This window comes from Mytilus californianus, unplaced genomic scaffold (assembly GCF_021869535.1).
Source record: "Mytilus californianus isolate M0D057914Y unplaced genomic scaffold, xbMytCali1.0.p SCAF_1, whole genome shotgun sequence".
Taxonomy (NCBI): Eukaryota; Metazoa; Mollusca; class Bivalvia; order Mytilida; family Mytilidae; genus Mytilus; species Mytilus californianus.
In genome coordinates this window covers 65388650-65405515 of record NW_026262581.1, presented here as the reverse complement: position 1 = coordinate 65405515, position 16866 = coordinate 65388650, and the positions used below count along the sequence as shown (strand labels likewise).

The window sequence follows — 16866 nt, the reverse complement described above, 5'->3', positions numbered from 1 at the left end:
CCGAAAACTGGAAAATCCCCCCCTTTTTTTAATGAATAAAACCCCATAACTCAGAAATGATAAATGAAAAATTTATAAAATTCTAAACGGAGCTTACATCAATAGATACATAAACAATTCACCAAAGTTTTATAAGAATTGCTGAAAGCATTTTTGATTTTTTGTCTGAAAACTGGAAAATCCCCCTTTTTTTATGAATAAAACCCTGTAACTCGTAACGTCAAATCTAAAATTTATAAAAATCAAAAGGGGGCTCATGTCAATAGATATAAACAATTCACCACAATTTCTTGCAAGTTGGTGAAAGCATTCTTGAGTTATTGTCCGAAAACTGGAAAATCCCCCTTTTTTTAATGAATAAAACCCCATAACTCGGAAACGTAAAATCTAAAATTTATAAAAAATGAAAGGGAGCTCACGTCAATAGATATTAACAATTCACCAAAGTTCTCTGCAAATTGGTTAAATCGTTTTATGAGTTAATGTCCGACATGTTGAAGACGGACGGACAGACGGACGGACAGACGGACGGACGGACAGATGGACAGACGGACAACGGTATACCATAATACGTCCCGTAAACGGGCGTATAAAAATAGGATACTTAAATGCCACTTTCAGGTGTGTATTAAGTTAAGTGAGGGACTAGTGTAGGTAAATAGAAATTTTATAATCCAATACAAAGTAATTTTGTGTTTGAATAAATTGCTATTTCATCACTTGTGATGCAAAAAGGTTCAATGCAAGTTGTATGCATTTTTCACCAAGGTTGTATGCATCCTTTACATAGAATAACAGAAATGAGCTTGCAATATTGTGTGGGTAATTGAATACTGTATAGTGACAGTGTCAGTTTTAGTTGACTTGAAATACTGTGTTGCTCTCATTGAAATTTCACTGTGTCTCCTTTTATTCACACTCTAAGTGATCCAAGATGATTTTCCTAAAACTTGTTGATTGACACTGATGCTACAGAAAGGCAATACTTTTACATCACCTTTCGTGCCATTTACACAACAAAGACGGAGATCAAGACAAAAAATAACAATATCTTTTACAGTCATTTATTTTATTAATGGTTTTGATATGTAATAACAAAAACAATTTATTGTAAAACTATCAGAGAGTGCAATGAGGCACTACATAAATATTAATGTATTTACATTCATTGTATCAGATCTACAGAATACACAAACAACAGCCTACTGAATCATAACCTCCTATATTATACACTGTAATATGCTAATATTTCACTTTAAAATGTCAAACAATTTCATATTTTCCTTTTTTGTATCTATTTGGTTTTTTTTTATTCAAACATAATTCAGTTCACATCAGAAAAAAAGAGTGAAACACTGTATAAAAAAACAAAAAATGAGGGGTCTTGTCATGCAAAACTACCCTTTTGAAGATAATCACACTAAATCCAACCCATTTTGATATTTATAATTTCATATTAAAAAAAAATGAAATAATTCTAACATTTGAAATTATCCATTTCTGTTTACTATAAAACTCACAAGGAATTCTCAACTGCCTAAAGAAATACTTAAGTGAAATATTAACATAATACTGTGTATTCTAAAAATAGCACCATCTATAATTTAACACTTACTGGTTAGGAACTTATGTTTGAGTATTGACATGTTTAATGCCATATTTGAGGTTTTACTAAAATGATCTAAATGAAAATAACTCTATCAAGAAAATGAATGTTCTTTCCAAAACATTGGGAATCATGCATTCAGACTAAAACTTCATGCCCATTTAAATATTGCCTATTAAAACATTGTATGCCATTAAAATGTAATTTGAAAATCTTATAAATTACTTTTTTACTTTGCATATCCATCATTTTATATAACAACCTACAGAATTTTTAAACAAAATTTAACATTTGACTGTTCATTTTCAATTATATAATCAATTATGTATATGAAAAAAGCAAATACATGTATAAATTTGTTTTACCCAAACTATAAACTGGTTCTTTACTATTTTCTTTTTACCTAGACAGTAATATTTTTTGACTCGAGACTGTCTGCCTTTAAATCATTATTTCTTATACAACCTTGATTTGTTTTTAACAATCGTCTCCATTAAGTCATTACGTCTTATACAACCTTGATCTGTTTTTAATTTCGTCATCATGACATGGTAAAAAGATAAAAAATATGGATGACTTCAAAGATTACAGAAGTATAATAGTTTTAATATAAAATATGTACAGAGTATGAATCCCAAACAACCTAACTGATAGCTTAAATACATAATCACTTTGTACTGTTTTATAAATTTCATAAATTAACACATTGATATATGCTTATAATTTAGCCTCTCTCACAAGCTATTTAAAAAAAAAGCTTTAATTTACTTCTTAAGATAGGACCCACTATATTAAAATATTTCCGTGTGCATTATAACAATTTAGTTTCACTGACACAGTGTTTAGTATGAATTAAGCAGGTGGCCTTTGCAGATAAAAAATTAAAATATGGCACAACACAATGAATCATTCTTATCAACCATATAGAATTCAAGTCTAAAAACTCTGGTTGTATAAATAATTGTTGACAAAGATAAATCCATCCATTCACTCTATAAATATGGGCTATTACAACAGCTGATACAAATATAAAAAGCCTATTCTAAAACAAAGACAGTAGTCTTGTGACAGTTACTTGGAATTCTGGTGCTTACCTCCCTTTCTCTAAGACATTAACGAAATGTAGCATATTTTTAAAATGTTTTGAGTCTAGTTTATACCTAAATGTTGTCAATTCAACATACATAGTAGAAAAAATATAATAACAAATTAACATTGGAATGTGAAACAAATAAGTTAAAACACCTAAAACAACACTTCACACAACACTTTGGATGAGATCTGTAGCACTTATAACAACACTTAATAACAACATTATAATCAATTGTAATACAGTGATAAATCTATTTTTTACCATTCTCTCCATATCTCATCTTAAAACAATCAGAACCTTTAAAATTTTTCAAATGATATTTATCAGGAAAAATTGTTTAAAAAATATGTTTCTACCTTAAGACACTATTTAAAAATTTTCAGGCTCTTACTAACAGATAAAAAAAATATTTAAGAGAAGATTTTTCAAGAAGAAACGGCGTCCATTACATTATTGCCTGTACTTTACCTTATGGACATAGGCCAATTATGGCAGTTAAAGAAACACAGTACATACACCAAAATTTAGCATTTCTGAGTATTATGTTTAGGTCATGACAGGTCAAAGAAAATATGAGGTAGAAGAACATAGTTTTTGGAAAATTACTTTAAACAAAATTTGCCTATCAATAAAACATACTTTTCCAAAAATATGGTAATACGAAAATTTTCAATGTTGACTTACTAGTACTAACTTTTGTACAGGAGCATAATAAAAAATATCTGCACCTTTTTATAAAAATACCTATTAGTACACCAATATACATGATGTAGGACATAAAAACAGGTCAACTTTTGGAATGTAAAGGGTACACATTTAAATTACATGCATTATACAAAGGTATTATGGTTCCTTTCAGACCAATAGCTAATATAAAATTTGTATATAAAATGTTTAACATGATGTTTCCACAGTGTCAAATTCTGGTAAATGCTTGACTGGTTACAAATGCATTAATACTGGACAACACATCTGGCAAGCTCTGCTCAAGTACCATCTTGGGGTCAGATTATCACCATATTCTGCTTTATCTGGACATTATTTAACATGCTATCTTATTGTTGGACTGAAAAGATGAAAATGAAAACATTATAAAAAATTCTTTTAAACAAACATTACACAAAAGTAAATACATGTAGTATTATTTTCAAATCAGAGTAAAACATTTTGGCTGTTTAACATATTTTATTGAAGGTTGTACATTCTTGATTTGAGGAACTAAGTGTAGTGGCCAGCATGCTTTCTATGTGTACTTGAAATCATGATTAAGATAACAAGACAGGTCCTATCATAGTATTAGGTATAATGTTTATAACTGTCACTTAAAATGCTAGTGCTAGAGAACATTAACTCGGTATATTAGTGTAATATATAGCAGAGTTTATATTTATACTATAATCAGACTCTCTCCTGTTCCTTTTTCCTGCAACCACAGAAAAATACAAATAAGAAGCAGTCTATCACTGAAGATTAACATACCATACATAATTACACGAAGTCAAAATAATTCGGAATTCCAGGCATTTAACTTAGAGAAAAAAGGAAGGAACCAGAAACGAAATGAACCACATAAACCACAAAACATATTTATAAAGAAAAGCTTGATCCACGGACACTTTATTAGCAAAGTAAATTTTTATTAATGAATCTACAATTCCCAAAATTGCGGCGATCATACACTTCACCCTATTACCAACGCATGCAATTGGAAGCAGTACCTCCCTCTGAGCGAAGCCAGTTGAATTGGTACGGGATGGCCAGTTTGGAAATGAACTGACATTTTATGATCTACTTTCATCATTTCTACAATAATACCACTAGAAACCTCCATGAGAACAACTACACAGACGTGTGAGAATAGCAGCTAACCACATCGTTAATAACTTTATTGACTAACTTTCACTTATAACTTAACTAGATTCTTATTTTACTTTAACTTTCTATTTATATCTATAACGTCGTCATAACAACCTCTATTGTTACGTTACTTTCGGCGAACCACATAACCGCAAAATTTGTACTTCACTGTTTGATTTCATATGTAATATTGTCCTGAAGACGCCATGCTTGTTGGCGAAACATGTCGACCAGATTAAACTCTAACCATGCGGTAATTGATGGGTGTTGTTGTCTTTATTATCGTTTTATCATTTGCTATGTTCAGTGGATCGTGAAATTGGGATCAAAACTCTAATTTGGCATTAAAATTAGAAAGATCATATCATACAGAACATGTGTACTAATTTCAAGTTGATTGGACTTCAACTTCATCAAAAACTACCTTGACCAAAAACTTTAACCTGAAGTGGAACAGACGGACGAATGGATGCACAGACCAAAAAACATAATGCCCCTAGGTGGGGTATAAAAATACCTTTATTTATGACAATTTGTGACATAATTCTGTGCTTTTGTCATAGCTTATTACATAAATTAGTTCAATCAGAGGGGGGTCCATTGCCCTTATATGTGTGTCAAATTTTTCAACAAACATGGCCATAAACAACTGAACCATTGCAGATGTTACCAAACTACATCATAAACAAGTCTAGTTTTCTTATGCAAAGAGAAGATTGAAAACTAGATATCATTGAGATGGGAGCCATCTCTGTGGGCCCCGCTGTGAATAATGTGTGGTAAAAAATTTGTATCTTTATCATTGGACATGGGGTTGTCAAATGAAACCAAAGTTTTTGACCTTGACCTTTGACCTAGGAAGTTGTACATAAATTATGACACACCCTCTGGTGTTGGTTTATATACATATCAAGTATAAACTTTGAAATCATAACGGTTCTCAAGATATAGAGCGGACACAATCTTTACCATAGGACATGGGGTTGTCAACTAAAACCAAAGTTTTTGACCTTGACCTTTGACCTAGGAAGTTGTACATAAATTATGACACACCCTCTGGTGTTGGTTAATATACATATCAAGTATAAACTTTGAAATCATAACGGTTCTCAAGATATAGAGCGGACATGATCTTTACCATAGGACATGGGGTTGTCAACTAAAACCAAAGTTTTTGACCTTGACCTTTGACCTAGGAAGTTGTACATAAATTATGACACACCCTCTGGTGTTGGTTAATATACATATCAAGTATAAACTTTGAAATCATAACGGTTCTCAAGATATAGAGCGGACATGATCTTTACCATAGGACATGGGGTTGTCAACTAAAACCAAAGTTTTTGACCTTGACCTTTGACCTAGGAAGTTGTACATAAATTATGACACACCCTCTGGTGTTGGTTAATATACATATCAAGTATAAACTTTGAAATCATAACGGTTCTCAAGATATAGAGCGGACATGATCTTTACCATAGGACATGGGGTTGTCAACTAAAACCAAAGTTTTTGACCTTGACCTTTGACCTAGGAAGTTAAACATACATTATGACACACCCTCTGGTGTTGGTTAATATACATGTCAAGTATAAACTTTGAAATCATAACGGTTCTCTAGATATAGAGCGTATACGATTTGTTACGGACGGATGGACAGACAGACGGACAGACGGACAGACACACAGACGGACAGACTTATCACTATAGGGGGGCCGCCATTTGGTGGGGCCCTTATTAATTACTGGCTGTTCCTCATCCATCAAACCTTACAACACACTTAAAATCACACTAGACTTTCATATTTTCTATACATACATCAATCATTAATTTAAAATGAAAATATAATCCTACACTAATATAGAGCATTAATTTTTTTTCTTATTTTAACATATATACCTTGGTAAAGGTGAAGTATTGCCAGAAGTTCTTCGTTTTTTAACTATTGCCTACAAGTTAAATCAGAAAAAAAAAAAATGAATTGAGTTGTCTAGTATTTCACACTGTAATCAACAAGACAGGTTAATAAAACAACAATATTACAGAAATGACCTAATTAAAAACTATTCATTTTCTAAGTTAACATTACAATGCTTTTTTTTTTTTTTTATCAAAATCACGCAAGTATAACATTAAAATTGTTCCATTCTCAATTTTATTTGCATATCTCTTTACAAAGAAATTTTCATTTATCTGTAGGGTTTGCATATTAATTAAAAGTCATTGTCTTTAATCCATATACATAAATACATAAAAATTCTACCATTGTATCAAGTTAGATCCGATATATCTCTACTCATATATATTTCATAAATTATAGCAGATGAAATCCCAGAAACAGATAACAAATCTTTTCTTTGTTTCTTTTTTTCTCCTACATTGGCCTGAGAGGTGACACTCAATCTTTTTTTTGTGTGCTTTTAGGGTGATGAAAAATCTTGATCTGTCAGGTGCTTCAAATCAAATTTTAATTTACCCATAAAAATGTTCTTCAAATGCAGATTTCTTTTGTATGCAGTATTTAATTGCATGGATGCAGATAAGGATTTACCAAATTTAAAATGGTTATGAAATTTCATACAAGACAAAAGTTGAATTTTTGACAAATATTTTGCCCAATTAACTCTTTTTTTAAATTCTCCCTTATTTCATATATAAGTTATTTATCTGGATTAACTTCTAGATAATTGTCCCCCACCCTGCTAGTAAAATATATCAGATAATACATCACTAGATCAAGATTTCTCATAACATGTTATTTTTTAGTTTTGCAAGGTTTTGGTTGAAGTCAAGTTCTTCTGCCACAGAAAGATAGACACATACATATATTCATAAACATTTGATATCTGTGCAAAATATTTTATACATGTGGGGCATAATAAAAGAATATTTCTACTCATTCAAAATATGCCAGTGAAATTCTAAAATACTTGGCTCCTAGTTTATGAGTACCAGTACCAGTAAAGAATTCTGCTCTTTCATTTGAAGGAATCATGTAAACAAACAAACACCAGTTGACAGCAAGAACCTTCTCGGTAATAAACATGGTGAACTTTAAATACAATTAAATAATACTCAAAATTGACAACAACACTTCAAATGGTCTGCAATTTTATTTGCTATGGTCTACATGTTTCACCTGCAGTGCAGGCGTCATCAGGACAATTTTCATACAGAAATTAATTACTGAAGTACTCAAAGTGGTACATTGAATTTGACGTTGTCATGGTGAGAGAAACAATGAAAAGTGAAAGTAGCAATAAAGAGTTATAAATAGATAAGATGAATATAGAAAAATAAAGTTTGTTTACAATGTAAATTGAGTTCGTTTTACATTTATATGATACATGACATTGTTCTAAAGGCTTGGAATCTAAATCGCAAGTGGTAGGAACCATGGGAAGATCGTCCATTTAGATACCAAGCCTTTAGAACAATGTCATATTGTATATTCATCTTATCTATTTATAATTCTTTATTGCTACTTTCACTTTTCATTGTTTCTCTCACCATGACAACGTCAAATTCAATGTACCACTTTGAGTACTTTAGTAATTAATTTCTGTATGAAAATTGTCCTGATGACGCCTGCCCTGCAGGTGAAACATGTAGACCATAGCAAATAAAATTGCAGACCATTTGAAGTGTTGTTGTCAATTTTGAGTATTATTTAAATGTTGCATTCATTTGCATAATTTGACAACCCCGCATACCAAGGTATCCACTTCAGGGACTCTATCGAAATGATTCACACAGGCGGTGGTTCACCAAACGGAGTTTAATTTAAATACAATTGTGTTAGATTAGGACAACAATATTAAAACAAAACAAATAATGTTAATAAAGCAATAGATATTCATAAACAGTGAGACCTAAGCAAGGCTTGTAAGTAAATATCACATATATATTTTCGGAAACTGCATATTATTCATAATTAAGCCAATATTTATTTCTTATATATAAAAGTTGACTGCAACTTCAAGAAATATGGATCAACATTTAACTGAAAAAATACCATTAAAATTTGTATAGCAATGGAAAACTATATACTACTAAAAATTTAGCTACACATTTTCTGAATGAAAATAAAAGTAAAACAAATCTCCAATTTTCTATATAGGTTTGCCTTTCTCAATCTTCGATCATTTATGTATTCATAAGTACTACAGTTATGTTGTCTAATATCAGACATCTACACTGTTTGCAGACTTTGAGGTCAAAATTGAAAGTCACAAATTCAACAATTTTTTGCACATGGTCTAGGTAAAAAATGCATACAATGCACAAAATTAAGGAAGTGGTGAATCTGATGGCATAATTGATACCATATGAACAGAAGACACTAACATTTCCCTGGCATAAAAATGAAAAAAAATTGGGAGGGGCATTTTATTTATCCGGCAAAATTATTATTTTTTTCATATTTTTTTTAGTTTTCTTCTTTAATCAATTCAACATCCTATAAATCAGGAATGCTGTTAATTTCAGATTATTTTGAGAATTTTCTACAAAGATTACGAAAGATATGAGGCTTCATAGTTTGACCACATTACTCAAAATGGAAGTGTTTCAAAATTTTATTTGAGTAGTATATTACATTCAAAATATGAATTGAGAGAAAAAAAATTCAACAAAGAACCAAATATCAATACGAGTCTTTTTATGAGTGCCATTATTCTTCAGTTTTTGTCATGTGTCTTTAAAAATGTATTCAAAGAAAAGTGCACTATTTAATGTATGATAATAACACATTCTGTAGATATTTCTCTCTAACAGTAAGAAAAAAATATCTTAGACTTAGATCTCACTATTTATTTTAACTCATCTACAGCACACTTACAGGAGATGACTGACTTTTAAAATTAACATGAGCATATAATATAACTCCTATATCTTTATGGCCAGCCTCCATGGCTATAGACAAGGCTGTACAACCATCCTACAATATCCATGCAATAAATATATAACAACAAACATGCACAAAGGTCAGAGGTCATAGGTCACAAGATGCACATGATAACTAAAATAAGTTTTGAGAGAAAGGAAGAATTGAAATGAACAATTAGATCATTAGAGACTAAATTTACAAACATTTAACTAATTTAAGAAATTAAGATTTCAGATTAAGAAACATTACAAAGCAGATTACACCAATAAAATGTATACTAATGCATAATACAGAAAACCACTGATAAATAATACTGAAACAATAAAAAGAAAAAACAAGTATTTTAGAAAACTGAAAATACATGTAGTACTTTACAAGGACAGAGGTACCATACAACATTTAGAATTGAAATAGATCAAACAGATAGAACAATATCCTTACATTGTCTGAAAGGGTTGAATCACAGTCGGGATGAGCTAGGAGAATTTTAACAATATCAGTATGGCCATGTTCACATGCACACATTAGAGCTGTAGATCCTTCGTCATCTTGTACATTTATATCAGCACCGCTATCTATCAGCATATTAACCATCTCTGTACGACCTTGACTGACCGCTAACATCAGGGCAGTTTGACCATCCTAATATACAGAATTAGTACAAATATGAGAAATGATACAATGTCCATTTAAATAAAACATCCTTCTTTATGGATTCTGCTGTACACTTCAGTATAAAAAATATCTCTTTTCAATGAAAAGAATTTCTCAAATTTCTGATGCAGTCTAAATAAAACTTATTTTTTTTAATTTAGAAATATAAATAACAATGTAGAACCAAAAGGAAGGATGAAAACTCCACATATGTAGATGCAAATTATAAATATGAATGTATACACTTGTATGACAATGTCCATGCATAATACTACATGTAGATTACCTGTATTCTGATACATGCTCGATAAAATAGGTGTATATTTTATGGTGTTCTACACATCTATAGGTTGTGAGACATTGACTCCTAACTAAAGTTTCACATCAATGTAGGTTATGGATACTAAGACTGAAACCTTAGTTAGGAATTTCTATAAATAACTGCTATGCAATACCTCTAACTAATACGTAATATGTTTATATGCGAAAAAACTCGTGATAAGTAGAGCGTTTAGCAGCAGTCCTTGGAGGAATGTACACTGATCCAGAAGATGACCGAAATCCTGGTGTTATACTCTCCTGTCGGTAACTCCCAGATGCAGCATCCGAGAGCAGAATTGGAGTAACCTCTGATGGCCCCTAAAAATGTGTTCACAAAAAATGTCTAAAGTTTCAACCTAGCATTGAATGTGTACCATACAGAATATCTACTGTGGATTCATTCTTATTTGTGGAATACCAATTTTCGTGGATTTTGTGGGTACAGGTGAACCACAAATTTAAATGTTCAACGAATTACTAATGTTCTAAAAGCTTGTATGCAGACTTTAGCAAAACCATGAAATCAAACATCAACTTAAACGAAAGGTTACCTCAATCAACGAAAATTGGTACCCACAAAATATTTACTGTTATCTATGGTTTTGTCAAACTGAATAAAATTTCATATTATAACTACAAAAATATCCACTATGCTTTTGTATTTGTGCATGTATATTTTGAGAGCACAATCTCCTACTTTTAATTTCATTTCTTCAAATCTAAATTTGTATTTACGCTACATTCAAAATCTCCTTCCAAAATGTCAAACATTTGAACTATAAGCTATAAGCTGATGCCATGCACATACATGGTTTATTCGGCTGATACTGGACATAATATTATCATTAGTTACCTCACACAATGAATATATTCTATTATAAAAGGAGAAAACATTTTTACTAAAGAATATCTCTAACACCTAAAATTCTTTTGTATAATATCTTGTTGGTAATCTTTATAGTGCAGAAAATTCCTTTAGTTATAAAGACCTTGCTATTTAAAGATAATGTACTATTCTCTATAATTTTTTGGCAATGTATAGATTATCTCCCCTTTAAAGAAGTATCAATACATATGCATTTAATTTGTATTTTAAAAGTCAAATTGTGTGCATGGATTATCTCCCCTCTAAAGTAGTAACAAAATTGTTCTTAAAAATACATAATATGCATTTAATTGCATTATAAAAGTCAAATCATGTTGAGTACGGTAAATTTTACTTATACATTTGTACATTTAAAATTTAAACGATTGATCATTTGATCTTAGTGTAAATACCTTAGATGCTTTAGCATTAGTATCAGTCATAGAAAACAGTCGTTGAACAACTTCTCTCTGTCTGTCTGTCTGTGTGTAGGCTAGAGTAGCTAACATTGTAGATGTATACCCTGCTTTGTTCTGTTTGTTAAGATCTACAACACTGGTGTCGAGGAGAAGACTGACTATCTCGAAATTACAATGTGATACTGCATAGTGCAGAGCAGTGTTTCCCTACAAGTAACATAATATTTCCTTACAATAAGTTTTTTAAATATATATATGATATATAAAAAAACAAAACATATGTGTACATAACATATCATTTTATGCAAAGCTTAAAGAAATTTGTAAGTATTATTAAATGTTGTAATTGATATTTAAGTTATTTCATGTCCAATGCACACAATTAATTGTAAATTCACAAATTAATACATGTTCTAACTGATAAAGAAAATGTAATAAACAACCAAATGATCGAAACTGATATTTCAATTTTTGGCTCAAACATGCATAGAAAACAATTCAATCAATATCATCTTATTGTTAGTTAATGGATTCACATTGCAAACATTAATTTCTGATCTAATACTAAAACTTTGTTTAATCCTGTCACATGACATATGCATGTCCTAGTCAGGAATTCTGAGGTTTTTTTCCTATGTTTTTTTGAGAGGTGATCTCAAATTCATTTTTTATACTGCTATATATTTTGTTGTATGGAAAATTTTCAGTTTGACATGTTCAAGTTATATGTAAATTCTAACAAAAATCTGTGACTGTCCATTTACTGCCCCATGAAATTTAAATGCATTAAGAACATGAACATTTCAAGGATGAGGCTACATTTCTTACATTAGAATCTTGGATATTGACAATATACTCCAGCAGACGTCTAGATATTTCATTAAAACTGGACATAAAATCTTCCACTTGGTAAGGTTCTGATAGTTTACCACTGGAAATCTTAAACCATTCTTCTTTAATAATCTCTAAACTAGCATTCTGTAAACAAACAAACAATACATTTTAATACATCTTATTATTCCTTTATGTTTACATGGTTATTCAGTACTATTCTGTTACAAGGTGTGCACTACAGGGTTATTGCCTCAATACTGGTAAATATTATCCGCAGTAAAATTCTAATGTATTGAACTTAGATCTGTTAGTGCTGTGAAATGGATTTTTTTTTTTTAAACTTGTCAAAACCAGGAATGCTTCAAGTTCTGGGAAATTTAACCTGGAATTTCATACACCAGCAGTACCACTTAAATATACATATCCCTTATCAACTGTTAAGATTATTTAATAGCAAATTAATACCTTAAAGTAATTCAGATTGAGTGTTTTCAATTACTGTAATAAAATACCCCACACAGACAAGTAAACAAAATTAAAACAGTTATTGCTATTATATCTGCACAAAACCCTAGTGTTAAGAATAAAAAAACAATTAAAGTAACAAAACTATACTTTGTGACAAATAAAGAGTGCATTTCTTTTTAACAAAATTTTTGTAAACGTTGTGTGCTGTTTGTTATAGTTTGCTAAACGTCAAAAAAATAGAAAAAATGCATTGTTTAATCAGTGTTTACTGACCCTGTTTGAACTGTCAAAAATACATGCACATGTTTTTGGTAATCAAACTTATTACACTGGAAAATAGCCGCTGCAGAAGATGTTTTAGACACAGAGGACATTTCACTCATCTATGTATATCTATTTTTATGACAGTTCATACTCTTCATCTGATGAAAGTATAAATATAGTGATAATAAAACCTTTTTATTAAAAATAGCAGCAATGAAAGAATTGAGGGCAATACCTAAATTTTAGTATTTTAAGACATACCGTAGTTTTTAGTATTGACAATCAGGAACATACCTCCTTTTCTTTTGTCAGAATCCATCTTTAGTTAGCAGGAAAATCATGTGTAGATAATTGATTCAATATTAAAGTTAGAAAGAAATGCAGCATTTGTACTAACAAACGACGAACAACAAACTGTAGACACATTTTTAAGCTAGTGCATAGTTTGTCAAAGTTTATGCAAACTTTGCAAACTTATGTTAGAAACAAATGATCTAAATGTGTGCTCACTGAACCGTTTGTATCATTTGTGTTAGAAAGAAATGCACTCAAAGATTTATACAAGTGAGAGAGGGTAACAGAGAGCAAGCCAGAGACAAAGTACACACTTAAAAACACTGTAGGTGTAATTAATTACTACAGAACTTACTAGCTCTTTAGTTTGAACCTCTGTAGAGTCTTCCAAATACTTGGATAAAGTTTCACATGAACTTCTCATCCCTCTACTAAGTTCGAAACTGAAAAATGAATATAAATGTCAAATTAAATAATTTCTACAATTCAATAAAAAATATCACATTACATGTATACTGTTTCAAGAGAGTCATGTACAGCAAGAATTTTGATGATATTTATGTAGGCAAATTTGATCCACCATATTTGAAATGGATGGTCCTTTATTTCTTAAATTACAGTTTTACGTTTGTTTGTATGTGACAAAACTTTCAATTATGGTTATACTACACTTAACTACTTTTTTAACACAGGTGTAACCTGTAAAATACTTGCTGTCAACAACTACCTTTCTATTAAATTTGGGTTTTTTTTCTTATCAAAGAATATCATTTTTAATGTTTTATATATGATCATGTATATTAAGATCTGATTAGCCTAGCCTTACATTTAGTCAATGGAATCCTTTCACACCTGGCCCTGACAATGTTGGGTAGTTTTGGGCCAATATCCCAGGCTAATGCATACCTTAACATTTATATTCAGTGTCTGCAACACATATTCTGCCCTGGGAGTCTTTTGGCAAAGAGATCAAATATATGGAATCCTTCACAGGAAATGAAATATATTTGAAATATAGAACATTTTGAGGGGGAAATAGAGGCAATAGATACCAAGGGGGAATTCAAAACTCATAAGTTGAAAAGAGAGTTGAAAGTGTAAAATATCTCTATTTCTGCTCTAACAGAAAACAAAATTTATTTTCAGTTGTTATCAATGAAAGTCAAAGAACTCAATTCATGTGAAGGCTTGAGGATCTTTTAATCTAGATTATTTTATACATTAAGAAGAAATTACACTAATGTTCAGAAAAATAGCAGTACACAAGAGATTTTTCTTTTTATATAATGTGAGTTTCTTTCCAACATATTTCCATATAACATATAATCACAGACATGCAACAATGACAGGTCTATTTAGAGGCCTTAAGTATAAGAATGCTATGGAATTTCCATAACAGAGATTTAATGATGGGTTGAAATAAGTATATAATTCTCATTTCCTCAATAGGAGATAATCCTTTCATATATGGTGTGGTTCCTGTTTTAAAGTGGCAAATTGATACATTAGAAGATATAAAGAACTTAAGAAGACATAATCTTTTTGATCTAATAAGTAATTATTAAAACAAACTGAGTATAATATCTAAATTTGAACCTCCCTTTTCCGAAACATGCAAGATCACAATGATAAATTAAAGGTTGTTAAAAATTCTAACTATTGTTGTTGAAGTAGATAATGTATGATTGATATAAAAATAAGGAGATCTGATTGCCAATGAGACAACCATTGTACCATAGCAGCATAAACACAGGCAGAAAATAGAACATTGAGATAATTCTTACGTTTCCCGGATATTCTGGTCAAACATCTGGGCTCCAGGAATTCCTTTAGCAATAGCTTCATCATCTTTACATTGGTATACTATACTACCCTCTCTGCCATCATACGACCCCTCATCATAACTAGCAGTGGAGCCACTGTCTGATCCATCCTCATCATCAGAATCTGTACTACTAGATGTATACCTGCAATATATTCAGCACTGTAGGATTTCTACAGAAATATTTTCTTATTTGCTTATTAGTTAACAGTTTAAAAAATATTTGTATATACACTTGAAGAATTTAATTTAACGGCAGTCAGTTTAATTTACTGAAAGACATATGGTATATACTGGTATATTGAAACATCTTCATTGTATTTCCCACCAAAGTAAATATTGAAAGATTGTTGGTTTATATGGTTTTTTTTTTTGTGATTCACTCACTGTTATTTTCTTTCCCTCTCTCTCTCTCTCTCTCTCTTGAATGACTTGAAACCTGTGATTTAGAAGGGGATCACACTTGTCCCCCCTAAATTCAACCCTTAATTCTGACATGAAGTCTGTAACATAAGTTCAACCTGTGCAAATTTAGTTTATATAGACTACAGTTCTATGTCTGTCTGAAATTGTAATTAAGTTATAAACACAGAGATTTATAAGTCATATCTGTTTGTACAAAGCATAATGTAGTGTTTGTTTTATTGTTCAGTTACATAACAAGATAATGTCAAAAGATTTTAATGATAACTTGTCTAATCAAACACACCTGAGTGACTTTATTTACTACTTGATCAAATGTTACAATTCTTTTATACATTGTGCCTTCCTTAGAAGGTAGTATCAATCAGATACAGTGAAACTTTCATACTGTGTGTCAACTTATGCATTATAGTATCAGCTAGATACAGTGAAACCACACTTGAACAGAAAATTTTGTTTTGATTATATAGGTGTCCTGATTAGATACCAGTAGGTCTAATTTCAACTGAATTTAAAAACAGTGGACTACAGATTAAGTTTGGTTACATAAGATTTCAGTCAATGCATAGTTCAGTTTAAGCATTTTTTACTACAGCTATACTGTTTTATAAAGTGCATGTAATTTAATGACATTTTACAATAACATATTTGGTTCACCTTGCAGTAGTATATAAACTTATTCAAAAAACACTTTAAATATTTCTCTTACATAATGTGCAAATGATGTGTATGCATGTATGATATATTTTCTGAATTCATTTCTTCTTGAAATCCTTTTAACGAATGATTTATATATTTATACGACTGACTGTCAAAAGTTTTTAGTGATTCTTAATGCAATTGTTTTTAGCAGTTTTTAAAATAAGTAATGAGCTACTGTATAAATGTCAAAAATAATGGGGAAGGTTTCGTACTGCAAAATTAGGTTGAAGGATAATTAAATCCTTTTTCCTTTCAAAATGCATACATCATGTACATCATTAAGTAAGATACACTTGCTTTTCAGTTATTTTCTTCTAATTTTGATTGATCAATTTTCCCCACTACAGTTTTTTGTA

At 30.5% G+C, this 16866-nt stretch overlaps 1 protein-coding gene across 8 annotated transcripts in view; it reads right to left on the bottom strand.

The window, feature by feature from the left end:
- Positions 1–1048: 1048 nt before the first annotated feature.
- The window catches only part of LOC127705926 (serine-rich adhesin for platelets-like), a 57478-nt gene continuing 41660 nt past the window's right edge, over positions 1049–16866 (bottom strand). For 6 of the 8 annotated variants that reach the window (XM_052210297.1, XM_052210305.1, XM_052210316.1 and 3 more), the window contains 8 exons: positions 15348–15530; positions 13919–14006; positions 12532–12681; positions 11698–11910; positions 9886–10086; positions 9397–9495; positions 6456–6505; positions 1049–3765 (listed from right to left, as the gene is read on the bottom strand). In XM_052210297.1, the coding sequence (XP_052066257.1) occupies positions 3750–3765; positions 6456–6505; positions 9397–9495; positions 9886–10086; positions 11698–11910; positions 12532–12681; positions 13919–14006; positions 15348–15530 (1000 nt within the window). In that variant the 3' untranslated portion in view covers positions 1049–3749. Of the gene's footprint in view, positions 3766–6455; positions 6506–9396; positions 9496–9885; positions 10087–10553; positions 10738–11697; positions 11911–12531; positions 12682–13918; positions 14007–15347; positions 15531–16866 lie in introns of all 8 variants that reach the window. The other 2 variants (XR_007984122.1, XM_052210334.1) reach the window with 2 other exon arrangements.